General features: G+C 37.3%; 1 protein-coding gene across 5 annotated transcripts in view; it reads right to left on the bottom strand.

Moving 5' to 3' along the window:
• Positions 1–12,341, bottom strand: part of AGFG1 (ArfGAP with FG repeats 1) — an 80,565-nt gene that overhangs the window by 22,873 nt on the left and 45,351 nt on the right. For all 5 annotated transcript variants that reach the window (XM_065930416.1, XM_065930418.1, XM_065930415.1 and 2 more), the window contains exons 3-5: positions 6,180–6,295; positions 2,535–2,697; positions 1,235–1,388 (exon numbers count right to left, since the gene is read on the bottom strand). In XM_065930416.1, coding sequence (XP_065786488.1) covers positions 1,235–1,388; positions 2,535–2,697; positions 6,180–6,295 — 433 coding nt within the window. The remainder of the gene's footprint in view (positions 1–1,234; positions 1,389–2,534; positions 2,698–6,179; positions 6,296–12,341) is intronic.

The raw sequence follows: 12,341 nt of genomic DNA on the forward strand, positions 1-12,341 counted from the left end.
GGCAAACAATATTTAATATCTTCAATCAATCTGATAAAATCATACATTGCTATTTTTTAACATTTATATGTTACTATTAAATAATGACAATTATTTTCAAAAGGCATTTTAAGGGAGTTATTGAAAATATAAGGGTAATCATGGTACAAATTAGTCTGTGGAGTACACTGACTTGTCTTTTCTTTTTTTTTTGCTAATATGGCTACATAGAAAAGTATAACACTAATCCCCTGACCTGCAAATATTCACAAATTGCATTCAGAGACCAAACACACACACACATGAAACACGAAATAAGTTGAAAATTTATAAGAGTTTGGCAGCTACTTATCTATCAACCAAATTATATTTCAATAAGCCTAAGATTGAGATAAGTAGAATAGTCATAAATTACAGAAGCTTCACTCTCGATTCATTGATTCTTCTACCAACTGTTTTGATCATTATTCAAAAAGCAAGAGGTGAGAACAGAGAGCTGGAGCTCCTGTCTGCTCAGAGAAGGAACAACTGGCTTCCCGCCCAGAGGATGAAGGGGAAAGATTCTTTTCAGTCTCCTTCTGGACTTCTGCTACTTGGCTAATGTAAGAAATGGAAAACCTACCACAGTCCCAACAACTTAAGCTTCCTGATTTCTTACCCTTTTCAGTATAATCTCTCTTGAAAGAAATCTTCATCCTAGTATCTCTTTTTAAAGTAAACACATACAGACACAAACATACATAAATCACACCACAACTTCCTTCTGTAGCATAGTCTTAGAAAATGTTTTTATTGATATTTAAAACAAAAATTCCTTTGATGTTTGATAGAAATGTGGCTGAAGGTTTTCTATAATTTTCCAAATTATTTCAAACAGCATATTTTTTGATACATATACATGAAATAATTTGTACTATTATTATCCAACTATAAGCCAGGACATGAAACTGAAAGGAAAAAAAGGGCAGAGAGCATCACAAATTCACAGGTGAGTAAAAGAAGGTAAAGTAAGGCCGAAAATACAAACAGGAAACCAATTCAGTAAGTACTGGCTTCTGTCATATTTATAAAACAGTGAAATACATACATGCAAAAATATAAAGAAAAAAAGTCTTCTTTTTCTAAAGAAAGAAAAGTCTCAAATTATCAAATAAAACTGCTTCAAAATGACCAAGTGAATTCTTAATTTAGTGCTCCACATTTAATTTGATGATTATTCAAACACTGGCAAAAGCTGCTAGGAAAAAACACTTACCTGCGTGACTGTTGAAATGTGCAAAGTTAGCAAAATTGGCTGTAGCTGTTGACTGAGGTGCTGGAGCAGCAAAGATGTCTGAGCCAAGATCACTTAAAAGGTCAAACTGCTTCTTTTCCTGCTGCTGCCCTTGGGAGCGACCTACAACAGGGGACTATAAACCACATATTAACTACAAAGAGCTTCCAGTTAGATTTGCTGAACTTTTATAAAACTATCTCCAATTCACCAAGCTTAAACACTTCGCTCAGTCATGTCCGAATCTTTACGACTCCGTGGACTGTAGCCTACCAGGCTCCTTCGTGCATGGGATTCTCCAGGCAAGAGTACTGGAGTGGGTTGCCATTTCCTTCTCCAGGGGGTCTTCCCAACCCAGGGATCAAAGCAGGGTCTGCCATATTGCAGGCAGACGCTTTTACCATCTGAGCCATGCTTTCTGAAAAGCACAAATTTTCAACATCTATGCCCATAATTATCTTTTAAGTACAGAGTCAAAAGCAATGAAGTATAATTACAGCAGGTGTCGTTGTTACACCTCATGACACAAAGCAGACTTACTGCTAACAGAGTATGATGGTGAGGCTTCCACAGAACAAATCTTTTATCCAAGGGAGGAGGTATAATATACTGACTTCACCCTTCTCTTCATTTTTCACTCAAAGCTTTGGTGAAAATGGAGCGATTTATCTAGCTGCCCTAGTATATGCATTTTTTAAAAGGGTGCAATTTAATTCAAATAATAACATGCTTCAGAATCATTCTTACATAAGACAGACATAATGCCACAGAGTAACAGATTTGTCATAACTCGTCTGACTGTCATGAAGTAAAGAAGCACAAGCTCTAGACACCAACTGCTGAAAAGACTTCAGTCTACTCAGTTTTTTAGAATAAGTTATGTAATGCAAAGCTACCTGCATTTCAATGATAAACATGCTTCACCATCAGGACGGGGAAAAAATTCTGTGCTTGAGAAATCCTTTCCTGTGAAAGTATATCACAAAGCCTATACTGTTCCAAATAACTCTGATGGTCACCACAGGTTCATGTTTTACCACTATATGTTACATCTGTGACAATGCTCCTTATACCTTTACAAACTCATTTTTGCAATAGCAAAACCCACAAAAAACAGACACACTCCAACCACTTAACCAAGTATCTTTTAATGCATTATAAACCATTAGGACATAATGGTACTGGTATACAAGTAGCATTATGCAACTGTCTTAATTCCCAAATTCATTGTACTCAATCCTCCTTACATAGAAGCTTCTACAAAGACTTAAAAATGACTCACCTGGCTAGGTGTGCCCTTATTTAAGTGCAGCGCTGGTGCTGAATCTCCTAAAAGAGATTTCAGTGGTTTGACCTCAGGCGTGCTGCTCGTACTACTGGCAGAGGACCCTGAAATAGATGCATGGACTGACGCCACCACTTTGGCTTGTTCTGGTGGGACATACCTAAAACATATGAAAAGTTGAAGAGGCAGTTAACTAAGGAAGTGGTAGAGAACACTAAGCTCAAAAAGCTTAACTCTATAATTCTGGACAAGACTGCTTCGATATTAATCTTATTTCAAAACCCTCTAAGAATTGACACCATAAGAGTACACTTAATTAAAATATTCAGAGAAAAGGTAATAAAAGAGCAACCACAAAACTTGCTTCAACTATTTACTTACAGTTTTTCTAAGATAACAATATTAACTGCTTTTTTTAAAAAAGACGACTTATAGTTCAGCATGATGATAGTTCATAATTTTAATTTTTAAAAACCAAAGTACTGTAAGGTCATAAATAACATTTGAAAACTGAGCAAAAGGAAAAAAAAAATATTTATTATGTTACAATTAATAGCTCAAAATATAAAGGTCTATTATAAATCTATAAGAATAAGATTAACTACTCAATTTTTAAATGGACAGAAGCAATTCACCAAGATACAGAAATGAAAACATTTTTAACTTAATAAAAGATGTAAATTAAAATGGCATGCATTTGGTCTGAGTATAAACTTTATAAATTTTGTTACTCTCTAATAAAATACTCTGTGCCCCAGAAGTACCATTTCCAGTAACCTATCCTTAGGCAATAATTGGGTTAAGTGTAAATAAACATATGTTACCACAGCACTCTTTAAAATTTCAAAAAAAAGAGCAATAAACCAAAATTCACCAGGAGAAAAATGCTTAAAAGGGTTATACTAGTATCTATATAATACACAGCTGCTCTGTCTTGACATGGAAAGATACTCATAAGACTTCACAGGTCTTTCAGATTTGACTCCAATCATGTAAGGACTCACGGGGTGAAAAGAATAAAGGAAAGAGAGGGGGAAGTGAGAATACAGTGCCCACATACTGGCAGTGCTATCTCCAGGGCTGGCATTCTGTGAGAGCTCTTGCTCACAGAATTTCTGGGTTTGGTTCTATCTAGCCTCCTTCCCCATATAACACAGGTGGGAGAAGCAGAAAAGCAGAGTTTTTCTACTGTGCTCCACATGTGTGTGCGTGTGTGCTCAGCTGTGTCTGACTCTCTGGGATCCCATGGACGGTAACCCGCCAGGGTCCTCTGTCTGTGCTCCGGAATCAGAGTTCAAATCCTAGCTCCATCACTCAACAGATGTGAAGCCCAGGGCAGACAACTTCAGCACTCTGTGCCTCCCAAGTTTCTTCTAAAACACTGAAATATGGTTACTATGAGGTATAAACAAATTAACATTTACAAAGTACCTATATACTATTCTGGTACACAAGTATTGGCTATTATCAAATTATATAATAATCACAAACAATACAACTTTTGTTTTTTTCAGTATATGGAAGAGATGAAAACAGGAAGTTACATTTTCCCATAGTTTGGCTTTATCAGTGGTGATGCCAATTTCTGAGAATAGCCAAGCCTTTTTAAATCATAAAATCAGGTAAGAATCTTTGGCTCAAAGGCTTATGGAGCTACAAGTAAAAAAGCTAACTAAGCATGTACAGCATAGGAAGTGAGTTCGAAAACTGGTTAAAAGAACAATTTCAAAAACCCTTTAGATGACAGCACCAGCCTCAATGTCTTAAGTGTAGCTGCCCACAGTGAGGGTTTTTAGGGAGATTGCATTTGGATAACGCTTATGTCGCAGGGAAGATAATGGCAACCCACTCCAGTGTTCTTGCCTGGAAAATACCATGGAGCCTAATAGGCTCCTCCGTCCAAGGGGTCGCAAAGAGTCGGACACGACTGACCGACCTCACTTTCACCTATGTCACATTACAAACCCACTGCACTACTCCCTAGGTACATATCACAGGTGTGCGGGAGCATAAGTTTAAAATGCAAAGGTCCCAGGCCACCTGAGTGCTAGTCATTCCCTCTCCCCTACCCACCAACTGAAGTTTGTATTTGTCTTACTCTTATTACTATTCTGTTTCTCAGGACAGAAAAGATAACACAAATTATAATTTTTTGAGGTTTACAATTATTTGGTTACAGTTTGAGTAAATAACTTTTATTATTTTATTTTGTGGCTATTATCACTAATGCAGGGAGAGAGGACTTCCGGTTTTAATTCTATCAACTCTTATTCACACACACTTTCCTCTTATCAGCTTAAGCTAAAGCATTTGAAAACCCAGCTAAGTTCTATTCAAACTAACTGTGAGCTGGTAAAAGTGAAACTTGGGAAAATGAAAAATTAGGCCAAGGCTATCAAGGAGAAAGGTCTTAACTACAGGATAACAAGGTCTGGGAAATTTAGAACTAAAATGATAAAAAGATAATTATATACTTCATTTTAAGAGAATAATTTATGGCACTATGTTTTTTACTATCACCTCATCTTCTAAGTTTTGTTTTTTTCTTTCCTGGACTAAAATCTTACTGTTATTTTTTCTTCTATATTCATACATAGTGTTTCTAGTAATGCTGAATATGGCCCTGGCAAAAATTAGTCTCCTCTAGAGAACAGTAAGAATACAGAGTTCACAGAATATACAAATCAGAGCCACTTCTTTCTACTATGCTCACCCAAGAGAGGTGGAGATATCTCACTCATAACCACAGCAAGTATTCCTTCAACTAGAACAGTTTTTTGAAGATATTCTCTGGGTTAAAATACAGTTCCTCTGGCAAACAAGAGGCCATTTACTTCTTCATTATCCTTCTATTTACGATTCTCTCTCATCTTTTTAACCTCTCAAGAAGGAAAATACACACTACTGAAACTAAAATACACACACTAAAGAAATAACCAAGAATTCATCACTAATGAGTCTTAGTCAGCTGACTTAAATTGTTCTCATACAGCTAAAAATGAAGAGCTCAAAGTAGCTGAACACTAGTTCTACAAATATACCCTTGCTCTGCTTTAAAACACTTCACTAGCCACATGTACATCTGTTTTAATTACTTTTCAAAAATTAACATCTGACAGATTTGGTTTAAAAAGTATAAACACTTCCTTCTTAACAAGGTAGAAAAATGACTTCTTGGGTGGGTAGTGAGGGGTATTTTGAGCAAAGAATTATTGCAACCTGCAATTAAGTGAATAGATCGCTTCATGAGTGCTTTAGCGCAATGCTTACTATATAAAAGAAACTAAAGAAACACTTGCTAAACGAAGGAAGATTTTTAAGAAAGGAGGTTTTACATGACTACATCTAGAGAAGCTAACAGGGATAGTAAAGGTTTAGAAGGAAGAATCCCCGATTTGCCAAAAAAGGGTAAGAGGCCTGGTGGTGACAAAAAGGCTTCTGCCAGGCACAGATGAGTTAGGATAAAGCAGAAGTAAAGGTTTTTGGAAATCAAATCCAATAAAAGCCAAAGTATAATGAGTATCTACCTATTTCCTTATTTCCTGTCTACCTACTTATTTCCTTCCTTCCTGTTATTCTAATATTACCCATAATTAATGCAATCTGGGGAGCCTTTGCTCTAAATAGAAACTATTCACTCACCATCTTTTCTTTTCATATTTTTCTTGTAGGAACTCTTTCACTTTTTGTGGATCCCTGAAGTCTGGAATTGCTGAAGATCTATCATCAAATAATCCTAGCCAAATCTGTTTACAGACCTTTGAAAAGAATTACAAAAACAAAAGCGTTAAATTCAACATCTTAATGAAATTTTAAGAGTAAATTAAGATTCATTCAGAAAACTAACCTACTTTAATTTTAATAATATTGCTTTCAATAGGATATTAATCACAATAAGCAATGGAGAAGCAACAAAAGAAGGAACTAAATTTATTTTAATGCTATAGCATGCAGTAAAGTCTTATCAATAGCATCACAAAGACAGCTCCTCAAAGAGAAATAAATAGTGAAATGGGATCTAAGAGGACCTCAGACTGTTTAATCTTCGAATAATCATAAACTGTAAACCATTAGCAAAGTCATGTAACCTTTATGAACCTCAGGTCCTTCACCCCATAAAACAAAGGAATTTGATCAGCAATCTCTTAAATCCTTGACAGGTTTAAAAATCAGCCCAAAAGAACAAACAAAAAGTACTAGAATCATACACAACTTGCTTTTAAAGTATAATATAAGAAAAATACAAGGCAGCTATGACTCTAGCTTTATAAATGCCTCCTATACTTTTTCCCCCAATGGCTAAAAAATGAGAGTCTAAGATTATCTAACTTTTTAGTAAAAATCAAAGAAACAAAATGATGCAATACTCAAATAGGATACAAAGTATAAAGAGAACTGTACAGAAAAAGTTGATAAGGTGTGCTTCATCAAAATTTAAAACTATTGCTCTTCAGCCACCAACTGATGAAAGGAAGTTTACAGAATGTTAAAAGAGTGGACAGAAAATTTGAACAGACACTTCATCAAAGAAGATATATAGATGGCAAATAAGCAGCCCAAGATCACAGGCCACGTAGAAAATGCAAATTAAAACAACAGTGAGTCCCGGTACATAGACACCCATACAAACCACCAGAATGGCCAAACAAAAAGACTAAAGCAAGACAAAGTGAGGCTTTTTTCATGAACTGTATCAATCAGAAATGTAATGGAACATAAGTTCCTGTGTTCGATCCCCAGGACCCGCACCAAAAAAAAAAGTCATGGAGAAAATGCCTTATGAAGCTTCCCCTAGAAGAATTTTCCTTTTCTCCTCTACAGACCATTGTTTAACTCTCTTGTGCCATTAAGTTTTTTGATACAGAAGAGTTATTTCTGGATGTTCTTATAAATAAGTGTATTATTATTGAAATAGTTGGTGTTTTGACAAATATTTATTACAGCAATCCAGAAATATCTACCTCAAGCTACACAGAATGCTTATTTCTGAAATAATAAAGGTTCTAGCCAAAAAAAAAAAAAGACTGGCCATATCATATGCTGGTGAGAATGTGGAACAACTAGAACTCTCAAGAATGTTAAAATGGTACAATCAGTTTGGAAGACAGTCGGCAGTTTCTTAAAAGTTAAACATATATCTACCATAGGACCCACCCATCCCACTTCTAAGTAACTACTTAACTCAGGAAACATAAAGGTACATTACACGTCCATGCTCAGATTTGAACACAAATGTTCACATCAGCTTCATTAGCTCCAAACAGAAAACAACCCAAATATCCATTAACAGGTAAGTGAATTAATAATTTTGAAATATTCAAGTTAGATACTATTTGGCAATAAAAATGAACAAATTATTGACACAAGAAACTACATGAATAAACCCTCAGTTATGCTGATTGAGAGACATCAGAATCCTCCCCCCCAAAAGTATACATAGTTAGTATGTATACATGCATAGTACACATATTATGTAATTCCATTCATTTAAAATTTGAGGAAATGTAAACTTATCTATGGTGATGGAATGCAGATCAGGGGATGCACTACGAAGGAGCACAACAATATTCTTGGGGATGATGAAAATGTATGTTATCATGTTACTATAATGATGGTTCACATATGTCAAAGCTCATTAAATTGTACATTTTAAATACAATTTATTATAATTACCTATTCCTCAGTGAAGCTCTAAAAAACAAGTCCACAAGTTTCCAAAACTACATTACTTTAAAGAACAACACTGTGAAAAGAACACAGTATATAACTTCCAAAGCTTGACAAAAATTTGAGGAATCAGAGATGGAAAAGCAGCATCCTTCTCAGGCTTACCTGCCTGCTCACGGAAGTAGATGCAGGAGAAATAAAGACAGGAAAAAAGGAGCCACCCTTCTCCTCTTCTACCATGTACCCAAAGCATGTTTCAGAACAGCATTTCTTGTGGTTCCTTACTACTCTGGGCTCAATACAAATACAAAGTCATTAAGGCAGTACAATAAACACAAAGGTACAGCCTTATTATAAAAACATTTCAGTGGAAAAGCCCAAGTCCAAACACTCAGGAATGGTAACGCAACTTACGCCACAAATACTATATAAACCCTATTAGAGGATCAGCTTCTCTAATAAATAGTTACTTTAAAAAAAAAACAACAAAAAAAACATGATCCAAAAGGGTACCTGCACCCCAGTGTTCACTGCAGCAGTGTTTACAACAGCAAAGACAGGGAGACAACCTGAATGTCCATCAACAGAGCAACAGATGAAGAGGCGGCGCACAGGTATAAATGGGACACTGCTCGGCCACAGAAAGAACGAAACAGTGCCATCTGCAGCAGTATCAACGGACAGAGAAATGATCATACCAAGTGAGGTAAGCCAGAGAAAGACAAGTCTCACACGATATCACTCATGCAGAATCTAATTTTTTAAAAAAATATAAATGAACTTATTCACAAAACAGAAAAAGACTTACAGATATTGAAAACAAATGTATGGTTACCAAAGGGGAAATTCTAGGGGAAGGGGGGAAAAAATCAGGAGCTTGGGATGAAGACACACACACTACTATACACACAATAACCAACGAGGATCTACTGTAGAGCTCAGGGAACTCTACTCAATATTCTGTGACAACCTATGTGAGGAAAGAATCTAAGAAAAGGAAAATACGTGTGTGTATAGAACTGACCATTGTACTGTACGCATGAAACTAACAGTGTTGTGACTCAAGTATACACCAAAAAAAGTAATATTAAAAAGTCCACGAGACTCTTCTCAACCAGAAACCTATAATGATTCTCCCAAAATGTAATTTTAAAAGATTCTATGGCTTTAAATTACATTCATAAAGAAATAACTGGTAGCTCCTAATTCTTTTATTTAAAAAATTTCCAAGTGGGAAAACAAGACATTTGCTCAAAGACTTATTAAACTGTAACTGAAAGCATTAGCTTAGGATAATTTATGACATTTAGTCTTTGTATTCCAAAACCCCTATTAACTAACGTATACAGTTTTTTAAACTAAAAACAATTAATGAATAGCAAATAATAAAAATACAAACAAAAAGGAGATGGGTTAAAGGTAGATCATACAGTTACTATCTTGGCACTCATCATGGCAATACACAGCAAAGATGGTGTGCTTGATGACAAGTTCTATAGACACCTGAATTAGCGGCCTGTCCCTCAGGGCTTCCCAGGAGGCAACAGCGGTAAAGAAGCAGCCTGCCAATGCAGGAGACATGAGAGATGCGAGGCTGGATCCCGGGGTCAGGAAGATCCCCTGAAGGAGGGTATGGCAACCCACTCCAGTATTCCTGCCTGGGGAAACCCACGGACAGAGGAGCCTGGCGGGCTGCAGTCCATAGGGTCGCAAAGAGTCGGACACGACTTACGTGACTTAGCACGTATGCATGCACAAGTCACTCAAAATTTCACACTAACTGCTGCAGGGTCTGTTCTTTCTCACAGACAGGTCAAACTGTTAGGGAAATCATGATAACTCACTGTCTCGGTCCACCACAAGCTCATGCCATCTTACTACCAAAGTTCCATGATGTTGTGTGTAATCGCTCAGTCGTGTCTGGCTCCTTGCAATTCTATGGACTGTACGTAGCCCGCCAGGCTCCTCCGTCCATGGGATTTTCCAGGCAAGAAAACGGGAGTGGGCTGCCGTTTCCCTTTCCGGGGGATCGTCCGGATCCAGAGAATGAGCCTGGCCTCCCGCACTGCAGGCAGACTCTTAACTGTCGAGCCTCCAGGAAAGCCCTGACACTGACGGTGCTGTGAGCTCTCACTTCTGACTCGGCTACCCTGCAAAGGCTCCTTCCTGCACTGCTCCAAATCCTGGCTACACCTGCCACTCTTGGTAGTTGACTTCTTATTCAAGTGAAGTGACTCTCCAAATGGGATTCCCCAATCTCTTGGACTGGCAGCATCAGCATCACCTAAAAACTTGTAATGCAAATTTTTAGGAGCCACGCAAGACCTGTGCCATCAGAACCTCTGGAGGTGGTACGCAGCAATCTGTGTCTTAGCAAGCCCTTCCAGTGACTGTGAAATAGGCCAAAGTTTGAAAACTAACTCTTTAGTAAAATCTAGGCCAGCAGATGGAAACTTTCTTCCATACGAATACTATATATAGTTTTCAGCATTTCTCAAATTTACTTAGCCATTAAATCTCTTCTTGGGCAAGATTCATGAAACAAAGACAGTATTCCAGAGATACAACTGGGAAAATGTCACAGTTCTATCTCCTTTTGATCCATTCACATTTTAATCCCTGAAAAAGTGGCTTCTGCTCCTATCATTCTCCTGGAAACTGCGATTTCAGATTTGTAGATCTTCTGATAGAAACACACAAAGTTCTCTTTTCTCCATGTTTGTTTTGGTTTTTTTTTTTTTTTTTTTTTTGAGTAAAATAATAAAAACCATCAACTGAAAAGAGAGGGTTTCTGAGTTGAAGGAAAAATGAGAGAGTGCATAAACTAAAACTACAGGCAGCACTAAGGTTTTAAGGTACGGGTATTTAAAGTGAAATTAGTCAAAACAGTTGTGTTTTCCGCCAGTCTCATTTGGTTGTTTAGGTACAAAGTAGGTAGAATGCTGGCTTTGATCAGGTAAAATACAACAGGTGTTAACTGAGTGGTTATAACAATAGACCTTTAGACCATGAAATCAAAGCTAGGTTAAGAAAAATGGAAACATGGTAAGAATGATGCACAATGAAAAAATTTAGCATCAGTGGACTGGAGGTCTTAATGGTTATCCCAGAACTGTTGGAGTCAGAAATTAGAGGGCATGAGCAGTGGTGGTCAGAAAACAGGACACTTACACTTGAAATCTAACAATACAGTTACTGATATCTAAACTAGAACAAAGGAGTCCTAGACATAAATAGCCAAAGAATTCAGGAGGCTGAGGTATCTTATGTGGACACTGGGACCGCCAAAAATAATTAAGAGAAAAAAAGATTCATCATGTGAAGTGTTAAAACATATATTGAATGAGAGGGGCTGACTGGTATGACAGAGCATGTGATAAATTTTACTGACAAGAACATGGGGCTAGGGGCCTTGAAACATCACTGAGGACAAGGAGGACACATAAAAGCCATCATTTGAAAGGCTTCATACATGATGAAATTCGTTTTGATGATCCCTTTGGGGAGATGGATAATTAAGTTTTAAATACAGAATAATATGGTAGGTGTGGCAGTTATGAGCCTAGTTGAGGAAACCAGATTGCCTTAATGTGAATTCCAACTCGGTTGGGTAAGAGAACCTGCTTCACTGAGATGCTGGAAGAGTTAAATGAGTTAATGTTTTCCACTCACAACAGGTATACACAAGTGGATTTTAAATGGCATTGGCTATTATTACTTTGGTGCCTAGTCTCTTATGTGGTTTGCAGTGGAGTGTTATGGGGTGACAGAGTAAGCAAGGATTGGAAAGCAGAGGTCTTACCAGAAACACAGCAAACTGTGATCTCTCATTCCTGCTGCAGACAGAATCAAAGTGGTCTTAATGAAATAATCACCCTCTCTGAACTTGTAGAACACTTTGTACCTCTCACATGAAACTTACCACAAACTGCCCTATATTAGGATTACTATGTGTCTTAAGGGCTTCCCTTGTGGCTCAGACGGTAAAGCATCTGCCTACAATGCGGGAGACCCGGGTTCAATTCCTGGGTTGGGAAGATCCTCTGGAGAAGGCAATGGCACCCCACTCCAGTACTCTTGCCTGGAAAATCCCATGGACGGAGGAGCCCAGTAGGCTACAGTCCATGGGGTCACAAA

Source organism: Muntiacus reevesi, chromosome 3, assembly GCF_963930625.1.
Source record: "Muntiacus reevesi chromosome 3, mMunRee1.1, whole genome shotgun sequence".
NCBI lineage: Eukaryota > Metazoa > Chordata > Mammalia > Artiodactyla > Cervidae > Muntiacus > Muntiacus reevesi.